Source organism: Gavialis gangeticus, unplaced genomic scaffold (genome assembly GCF_001723915.1).
Source record: "Gavialis gangeticus isolate Ggan-Ray unplaced genomic scaffold, GavGan_comp1, whole genome shotgun sequence".
In the NCBI taxonomy this organism is placed as follows: Eukaryota; Metazoa; Chordata; order Crocodylia; family Gavialidae; genus Gavialis; species Gavialis gangeticus.
This window is the reverse complement of record NW_017729014.1, coordinates 4,441,646-4,451,880: the sequence shown is the minus strand read 5'-3', so window position 1 is coordinate 4,451,880 and position 10,235 is coordinate 4,441,646. Positions and strand designations below refer to the sequence as shown.

At 41.1% G+C, this 10,235-nt stretch overlaps 1 protein-coding gene across 1 annotated transcript in view; it reads left to right on the top strand.

The window, feature by feature from the left end:
• Positions 1-2,475: 2,475 nt before the first annotated feature.
• Positions 2,476-10,235, top strand: part of AJAP1 (adherens junctions associated protein 1) — a 76,330-nt gene continuing 68,570 nt past the window's right edge. Inside the window, exon 1 of the mRNA XM_019511625.1 lies at positions 2,476-3,236. Within this exon, the coding sequence (XP_019367170.1) occupies positions 2,516-3,236 (721 nt within the window). The 5' untranslated portion in view covers positions 2,476-2,515. The remainder of the gene's footprint in view (positions 3,237-10,235) is intronic.

The following is a 10,235-nucleotide window of genomic DNA, read 5'->3' as shown; positions in this document are numbered from 1 at the left end:
TGAACAAAAACAGTGTTAAGGTGTTAGGATTTTGTTCCATGATCCTTAATAAAAGCAGATTTGTATCTCAGGATGGTGCTGAGCTGATTTACAGGTAAGCGAAATGAGCATCAGCTTGACCAAGGAAAAAGGTAAACCTGAAAACTTTGCAAAATAGAAAGTAATTGAAAAAGAAACAATGATTCCAGCCAGAAAAAGACTAAGGATCTTAGAGCAAAATAAAAATGGCGTATGGTGGTAAATCAGTGCAATTTACAGCCATTCATTTTATGTACAGAGAAAGACTAATTAAAGGTAAAGTGCACGGCATTGCTTTTCTTTTATTCCCTGTAATAGAACAGGCTCCTTAAAAAAGCCCTAGCACAAGGTGCTCTGCAGGAAGGCAAACTGTTATTTAATGATGCAATGTACAGCGTATCACATTGCTTAGCCATGCAGGCCAGGCCTGCACACCCGCTCTGGGAGTAGATGCTCTTTTTGAAGTGTAAGTGACCTGATTAATAGTAAGTGGGTTACACGTTCAGTGCTAGAGTACAGCTCCTCTCAGGCTGTAACTTACTGACTAACACATCTGCCTTCCATGTACTTTCTTAAGAAAAAATTGTAGAACTGCTTAAAATATTTCATGTCCCTGGCCTATTTGGTGTGAACTTTGTTTAAGCCTCTGATCCTGCCAGCTCTGATCATTTGTGATGTGCCATTGGCAGGCTGGAGTGTGCCCACTGCTGACCTGTCGCATTCAGTTTCATTTCATAAAATGCTTTACAGCATACTGGATGTGCCGCATGGAAAGGAAACACAGACCCCTGTTTTAGGATCACCTAACCCCAGAACTATGAGAAGGGAAAGACCTGCAAGGTTGACTTTCCTAGATACACTTGACAAGAGACAGAAGGATATAAACAGGCATCGTTTAAAGAGGTGAAACTTATTGCTGATAAATTCGTTTAAAGTTATGTTCGTTTAAAGTCATAGAGAGGAACTTTGCTTGTTTCAATGGCAGGCGCTGCCTCGGGTTTTAGTTTGGTACTGCAGCCACAGTGAGGCTGGCATAGCTATTGGACTGGTAATTTGAATGAAGACATCTCCAGACTAACATCTTCCCTGTATCCATTATGTTTCCAAGACAATTTTGCCAGGGCTGACAGCAAGGATTGGTATTCCTGGAGATCAGCATCCTGAGACTCTGAAGCAGCACCACATTTTGTTTCCTTTGGGTGACTTGCCTTATGGTTTCACTTCTGTGAGTCTGGCGTTGGGTTTAATTAAGGTGTAAAGGCAGATCAGCTTTGGGAGGCTGTGAGAATGCTGCATGCAGGGAAACTGGAACGTGAGTGAAAGTCTCATTTTATTAGAAGCATCCCTCAAGTTACAGGAAAAGTGCATTTGTTATACATAGATTCACTGTCCTGTGTCTGAGTTCAGCAGACTCTTGCTATTGACTTCTAATTTATCTCGTCTGCTTATTTCTAAGAGACATGGGGTCCAGATAAATAAGAAGGGACAGGAGAGAAAGGATATTTATTTGAATTAGGAAAATAGTTCTGTAAGCAAAACCAGCATTTGCTATGCAAAATTCAAAAGATATGCCTTTAAAGATAAACCACATATTTAAAGCTGAGGGTAAGAATCAATACAACTGCATTAATGAAGGCCTCTTGGACAACACTGAGTATTGGCCATACAGGGAAAGAAGAGGGACATATTACTCTCTTGCAAAGGGTTATACTTCACAGCTGGACCCTAATCATGTGTTTCATACAGGCAGACTCCTGCACACCCAAGAAGCATCCCTCAAGTGGTATCCCATGCTGGCTCAGGGATCTGAGCCATTGGGAATAGGTTTTAGTGGGTGAATTCAAACTCTTTCTGCTTCAAATATTTCCTTATAATTAAATCTCATTAACCCAAAAGTTTTCTTATGAAACTGGCCAGCCATGGAGATGCATCTCCTCTGTTTGACTTAGATATACATTCTGAAATAAAGAGCTTGAATACAGGCAGTTTATCTGTTATGCATGCTGCTAGTTCCTATCCAATTCAGTGAAGAATGCTGAGTTCAGGAATATACACACCTTGGCTGTACTCCTAAGGACTGTTCATAATAGGACCCATTCTCCATTTATTCAGAGCATAACATAGGTACACTCCCAGACCAATATCTTTCTCAGATCCATGACAGTTTTGCCATGGCTAATGGCAGGGATTGGTATTGCTAGAGATCAGCATCCTGGGACTCTGCAGCATTCTGAAAAATGGGGCTGTAATTTTTAGAAAGGGTAGCAGTATGTTCTTATGAAGCTACTAAGCTGACTTTCTCTGTATTTCTTCTGAACTGGTTATCAGATTTTTCCTCTCAGTTCAGGTGCTTCTGGCAGGTTGAACTAATGGATGTGCAAACCTTGTTTTCTAATCTGTCATGTAAAGCATTTTCTTTCTATTTTGCTAACACAGTTCAATGTTTGTCTGCAGGTCAGGTTGCCCAGTAGGAAGCCATGCTTGGATATTAATAGCCATGTTTCAACTAGCCATGGATTTCTCCACCTGTGAATCTGTAGCCCAAGGCCAAGGGTTTAGGCTCTGGCAGAGGCCATCTCACCGGCACAGATTGTCCCATAGTCCTTTGTGGAGTTTTAAAAATGGACAGCAGCTGCGTATTCTCAGTCCTTTCTGGAACCAGGCTTCTTTTCATCCTGAATGGTCTGATCAGCAAATACAAACATATCATTCCAAAAGGCCACACAAAACCACAGACCAGTTTTCAGGCTTTCTTTCTAAAAGCATGCAGTCTCAGCGCTCTACTGCAGCAAAATCAGCCCCTTCCATTGCAGATGGGAACAAGAGGAGTACAGAGCAGCAGACTCATTTGAAAAGGGGGAAAAGGCACCTCCGAGAAAGCAGTTTTGATCACAGAGACAGCAGGCCCACCACACTGCCTGAAGTAATTATATGGGGTCCAACAGGAGATGAGGACTCCGTAGAAACCAGTACGTTCCCCGGGAATTATGGCACCACCACCACCACCACCACCGCCACTTTACAAACAAGAACAACTACTGTGGCAACCACCACTACTACTACCACTTCCACGACTGTACAGTTTAAAGGGTTCACAGCATCACCTGGGCCAGGGAGTAAAACACACAAGAACAACCCTGGCAGGATTAGCACAACAGAGCCTCATTCCATCCGCAATAGTGATGAGAGGGATGCTACAGCGCCAAAAGACAATTCAGGTATTTTCTGTCTGTTTGTAGGGGTGTGTTTGGAACTCGTGACATGGGACAAGTCAGAGTGAAGATCGTGTCGTGAAGGGCAGCGGTTTTTTTTCTGTAAGCTGTTCATCATTAATGAGACGCCCACATGGGCCAGTACCACAGTGCTAAGAAGGTGTAGTGAGTGACTACGTCTTTACATTGTTTTTAAGTATTGAGGTAATTTTCAGACAGGGTAGTTGCATAGCTCTGGATAAAAGGCAAACTGGCCTAAATTATAGTCTTTAACTCAGATGAAACCTTCCTTATGTTTTTAAAATAATTTATTTAAGTGCTTGTACATGCTTTCTAGTTAATTTTCACTGCTGGGTTTCGGAGGGGAGCATTCTTGCGGTACTTCTGACCTGCCCAGGAAAAGAAAGTACTGGATGGAAACATTAAGAAAGAGTATCCTAATAAGGTTCGGAGCCTGGTTTGATAAACTTAAAAATTTGGGGTGAAAGTATCCAGGCTTTGTGGGGCGGGAGTGTTTTTTTTTATCCCACTAAAGAGTTTTTGCTGTCCGTTCATTCCTAGTCCTCTTCGCATTTTGCTAATCATACACCCTTATATACTGTGTAGCTGCTATATTTGCACTGCAGATGCAGACTCTGTATGGCATACAAATCTTCACCATCTCAGAAAAGTGCAGTAATAATCAGTGTATTTCTGTGGCATATTATTACTGGATGATCTGCAAATAGTATACATACCTTTTAGCTGTGGTGACTGCAGGGGGAAAAAAGAGCGGGTTCCCCCCCAGTGTTCTTTACTTAATTTAGGTGTAGCTTTTTGTTGTACTGAAGCATTCGGCATTGTCTGCTAATGTTCATCTAATCATTGTTTTCTGCCTTGCAGTAGCATTTATTTCTCATGCAGACTGGACATCAAGGTTATTTTGGTACAATTTAATCTGGTAGACCACATACAGATAAAGTAATATACACAATGCTTTGATGGAATAAGAGTCGTTTCTCTTCATGACCTCTCTTATTTGTTCTATACAGAAATGTATACAAGTGATTTTTTGTTTGAAAGGTATCCCTGGGTATCCACATTAATGTGTCTTTGCACAAGTGTTCACGGCTTGTCTTTGGTGGCCATCTCTGGTGTTCTCTGTGAGCTTGGGAATAACAAGAACGTTGCTTGACTTGGGAGGCCAGATCTACCAACTTATAAATACTTTAATAGTTACACAACCAAATCATGGGCTGTAATATTCCTTAAGCATATTGGTAAAAAGTGCACAAACAGGTAAGAGGCCATGGATAATTTATGAACAGAGAAAGGGGATGACTCCTTTATTAAATTGTTTATGGTGAATTGTTTACCCAAAGTAATTAAGTGTTGTAAACTTGCCACACTTCACTGATGAGTTTGGTTCATGATGAGGATCTCTTGTGAATGCTAGACTGGGATCTCAGCAACATGTACATTATATTGCCTTAAAAATAAAACAATCCACGCGTTCAGCCCTTTGCATTCATTCCCTGCCATCACTAAGGGAGCTCCACAGGGCTTTGGAGAATTGGCTCCTTGGTGCTGGGGTAGGGTCAATCTTTCCAGTATGTGCTTGCTCAGTATGTAGCCTGACAAATTGCTGGTCTATGAGTGGGGCTTGTTGGCCGTATGATAATATAAATACATTGCAGTGATAATAGTCAGCATCATCTTCCTCATCACGTCTAACTAGTTTTTCCTTTGGGTAAGATTGCTGAGGAAAACTACAATGAATTTGGAGTTAGACATATGAGCACTCTGAAAATAAATGAGAATTGGATTAATCATTTTCATGTGCAGCATTTGCTAGGGGCTTACAGGCAGTTTGCCTGTTATCTCTATAAATCTACACACCATCACCATAATCAGATTTAGTCCAGCACTCATTTATTGCAATGTTTTGAACCAACACTATTTGGACATGGATGAGAAAGGAGTTTCCCATTTATTTCAAATTACATTTGTTATTATTAATGCTAAACTGTGGGATAATATGAAACTTGGCAAATTAATTCAGAGTGCATGGACTACTAGTTTAATGACAGGTGCTTCTTTAATAAAAAATTATAGATTTCATAATGTAATCTCAGTCTAGATTAATTTTTCCACACACCCCTCTGCAGGAAAAAAAAAGGAATGTTGTTTCTAACTTCAAGAAGTTATTAATGTCAGTGAAGTCTCTCAGTCTGTGCATCAGCTGAAATGTTAACATCAGCTGGCTCTGTTAGAGACAAAATAGCAATCACCGTCTCCAGCATAAGTAATCTAATCAATTCACACTAAGACATCTGATGAAATGCTACAACTTCTCCAAACTCATACTTGCTGATGTTGTCTGCAAAGCAGATAGTGCCATCAAATCCTATTGTTATTAGCAGCCTTCACATCTGTAGCTAACTACATTTCTAGGCATGCATTTGAAATCAAATGGGCGCCTTTCCCACAGATTTGTACTGAGTAAAGTTCTGTTTATTGCTGTGAATTAATTACAAATGGCATAACACTGTCAAAGGATTACAGAGCTTTGTTAGGATGTTGAGATATCAGAAGAATGAATCAGAGGAGATTCTTCCTCACAGATGACATAGATTATTTGTCTAAAAAGTGACTCATGGTTCATTATCCCTGCCATGTCAGGGTTTGTTAACTACACTCCCAGTCACTGGTTCGGTATCCAGGAGTTGACTTAGTATTATATTTATGTTGCCTAGGTCAGGAGCTTACATTTGACTTGTTGCATTCTCTTTTGGTCTTTGCATTAGTTATACAATGCTTTCTTATGATGCCTGCAATTACTGTCTTGCATATGGTTTACTGAATATCTACAACATAATACTGCCACTTTGGTAATGATATCTGACAGGTTTAAGTCACTGTAAAGGAAATATCATAATATATTTCTGCTTGAAATATCAAGTGACCATTGTTAATTGTCATTTCACAAACTAGCCTTCAGCTGATTTCTTTCCTGCCTGCTAGGATAACAGAGTAATGATCTCAGTTAACCCACTGAAATACAGAACTTGAATATAGATGTGGGATCGTTGTTGTCCCTTGCCCCATTGTGTTATTTGCTCTACTCATGACATCGTGAGTCTGATGTCAAACTGCCTTCTGCAGAGCCATTCAGCATTGCGTGTTCACTCCTGTATTTGCTCTTAGTAATGGGTACATCTACACTTTCATTAATGTGATTTAGGTAATGTGCATTGAATGTACTAGCTCCACTGTGAAGTACTAGAAAAATGTGCATTAGGCTATTTTAATGTGCATTAGCTAAAGAGCACAGGGTTTTCGTGATGCTTTAATGTGCATTAAAATAGCCTAATGCACATGAAAGCGCAGGTGTAGATATGCCCAATAAAGCCTACATTGATTTGAGCGGGGGCTCAAATTTGCATTGGTAATGAACAAACCTCACACAGTTCCAGTTGTAAGTGGTGCTGCCCACTATTAAACAACAGGTCACTTGAAGCAGGACTCCAGGGTTCTGTTTCTAGCTCTGATACTAACTTAGAAATCATTGGACTGCACCTTTATAAACATGCACTTTTTACCCTCCAGAGTTTAGGTCTCTGCCATGAATTAATCTGAGACTGGGACCTCATAAGAAATCTCCAAAACTTATTGGCTTGGCCACTTAGCTATTTTGTGTGGTATTTTGAAACTCCTACTGTCAGTATGTCCTCTTCTGCATATTAAAGACCCCTTTTGGATATCTCAGGCTGAGCTCCCAGAATTTAAAGCATCCTATCTCATGACAAGGCTCTTTGGGCTTCTATTCTCCCCAGGAGAGCACACCAACAGACTCTCCCTATGCCGGAAGAAGGGTGTTTGTGCCTCAAATCTTTCAAAGAACAATCTTTTCAACTATTTAGTTGGTCTAATAAAAGATATCACACCTACCCAAAGAACCTGGTCTGCCTATGGCCTTAGACCAACAACCCTATCTCATTACACACTTTTGAAGATGTAGGTCTCAAATGATAAGTTTTAGTAGACCAGGTAAATAGTTGGGGAAATTGCTCTTTACAAGCTTGTGGGAACAAACACCCCTCTTCAGGCATAGGGAGAGTCTGTTGGTGTTTGAGTACTCTTTTGGGTGGGATTCTCTTGGTTCTCTTCCACCCAGACTCTTAACTTCCTCATTCAGTTGTGCAACCTGTGCCCAGTTCTAGTGGACATCACCGGTGGAAAGGAAAGAGCAAAATCCAGAGCCTGAACTTTCTATTCAGCACCTGAATCTGGGGTTATCATCTCAAGTACCCCTTGGACTGGAGACTGCAGAAGCTGAGTGGTTCTGGAGGGCTCTGCAAGAGACACTGGATTCGCAGAGCTTGTGCTGACCTACTTTAGAAGTCCCTGCCTGGCTCTGCATCCAGGTAGGTTGTACCCAGGGACCTGAGTTTCCAGCCAGCTTTGTCCAATCTCTCCATAATTTCCTCCCATCCCTACCCCAATTCCTCAAAGGTTTAAATTCAAGGAGTGTTTCAGAGGCACCTGGGAGTTGAGAACTCTCCAGCTGACTTTAATCTTTTAGCTCTTAACTCTCATTAGGGAGTGTTTCAGAATGATTAGAGTTTTCATTAATTAACCTCTTTTGCTGAATAAGTGAATACAATAAACCACTTTCAATGGCTAAAGGACCTTTTTGATCTTAGTTTATCTACTCTAAATTGAATAAAGCCTAAACCGTGAATATGCCTTTGTTTTCTTCATCCATATTAAGCACACTGGCCACCTCAGAGACAATTTTTGGAAGCTTTCCACTCAGTTCTTACTCACCTCTAGGTTAAGTCCCTATGAAAGCTTGTAATTTTTTTTAATTAGAAAAAATCCCTTCTGTAGATATGCCATGGTTCCTGACTCAGCACTGGATCAACATACAGTGAAACATCAAGTCCAAGATTCTGCAAGGAAGGTAGAACAAAAATGTTTGCTGGAACCTGGAACATCCTAAGAAATGAAAGGGAAAAAGGTGTGTGTATAAACACAGCATCTAAGCCAAAGTCTAGCAAAAGCTTCTCCCAGACTCCCAGTGCTAGTTTAGGGATTTGAACTGGTGTAAAAAAGAGAAGCTGACAGAATAAATATTGTTCCATCATCTAATCTAGCCTCCAGTTGAAAAAAAGTCCTATATCAATACATATTACTATTTCAACCTCTCAGCTTCCCATTAGAGCTGCAGATAATGTCTCAGGCCCTGCTGGTTTGTTCTCTTTGCCTGTGATGTGTGACTGATAGCAAAAATTTATACGCTGCAGCTGTATTAAACTAGAAGATACATTATAGTAGCAGTGGGTCTCCCTCCATCCCCCGTCACTTCTACACGAAAAGGAAGCAACCAACTGTGTCTTTAAGCACTGACTAAAGTATCCTATTTTTAAAATAATGATATGCATCTATAAGACTTTACTTTTTTCAGATCTTGCTACTCTGTTCCATGAAGCTGAGAAAGCTGAAGTATTTAAACTGCTTAGAAATACCATAAGTTAGAAATAAAGACTAGGTGACTTGTCTGTACTTTTTATCTGGTTCAGTGGACATTACAAATCATTGTCTTGTGGTCTTGTTACATTAGTGCTACAATAAGCAAAATGGATAAGGAAAGAGAATTTTGCTTTCAAGGCCAAAGCATTTCATTTTTTACAACAAACCCAGAGAGTAAATGCTTCTTTATTTTTTTCTGCCTGAAAGATTCAACTGAAACTCTGATACTTGAGGAGATCCATATGAAAAGGCTACAGAGCTGCAAAGAGATGATGAAACTTAGCTGTACTGTAGCTAAAACTGTTCCCTTCTCCCACACCTATTCACAGATTCTGCAAATGAAGTGCTGTTGAGCTCTTGACAATGTCTTTCTTTCTCCCTGTTTTTCTCTCTCATACATGAGCATGCACACACAGATTGGATCATTGGCTCACCTTGGTATACAAATATAGTTCCTACTCTTCAAGGTTTACCATGGGATTAATAGTATATGTAGTTGCATGCAGGCATTAATACTCTCTTGAAATACTTTGTATGGATCAGTTGAAAATACATCATCCATTCTGTCATACTTAATTTTGATTAAGGGTCGATGTGAGCAGAATAAACTGATTGGTGAAACTACTCCCATCTCAAATCCAATGTATTAAACACTTTATCAATACCAAAAACTCCAAACAGTATATAAAGGTATGATTATGTATGCATGATGACTTTGCTGGCCAGGTGTTGTCATGGCACTGGGGGTACAATTGCAGTAGCTGGATGTTGTTTGCTTCTCCAGCTTCCCAAGTGTTAAGCTGCTTCTTTGGCTATTTCTAAGCTATTACAACTTTTTTTCCTATGTGATTGACAAACTTCTGTATTTGGTTATGCCACAGGTTCCTGCCAGTCACCCCTGCACAGTGGCTATCTCCTCAGTGCTTTGTTACCCACATTCTGTCTTTCAGCTTTCTTATTGCTAAGTAGTAGGGCTGTGCAAAGCTCAGGTGCTGATTCGATTTGGAGGAGATTCAGCCTGATTCGGTGTCTGAATCTCCAAATCCAAATAGAATCAGGGGACCAATTAAAAGTTCCAAATCAATTCAAAGCCCTCCAAATCGATTGGGAAAGGATTCGGAGAGCTTCGTTGATTCAGGCAGTGCCCACTGGCTGCAGCAGGGAGCTGGAGCTGGACTCGGAGCTGGTAAGTAGGGGGCGGGGGCAGGGGTTCTGGAGGAGTGGGGAGGGGACCATGGGGGGGAACCCTGCCAGGCCCCATCCCCCGCTTTCCATGGCTGCCCTGCCTGGCCCCAGCTCTCAGCTCTTTAAAAAAAGCCCCCGCTCACTGGCTGCTGCCAGGTGGGGAGGCGATACCCGCTGCCCCCCACTGCCCCATGCCATGTGGAAGTCTCTGCCATGAGCCCCCTAACCCCTGTCTGCTCTCCCAGCCCTCCCCACATGGCTGCCTCACCTGCCCCAGCTCCCGGACCTTTAAAAAAAAAAAAAAAA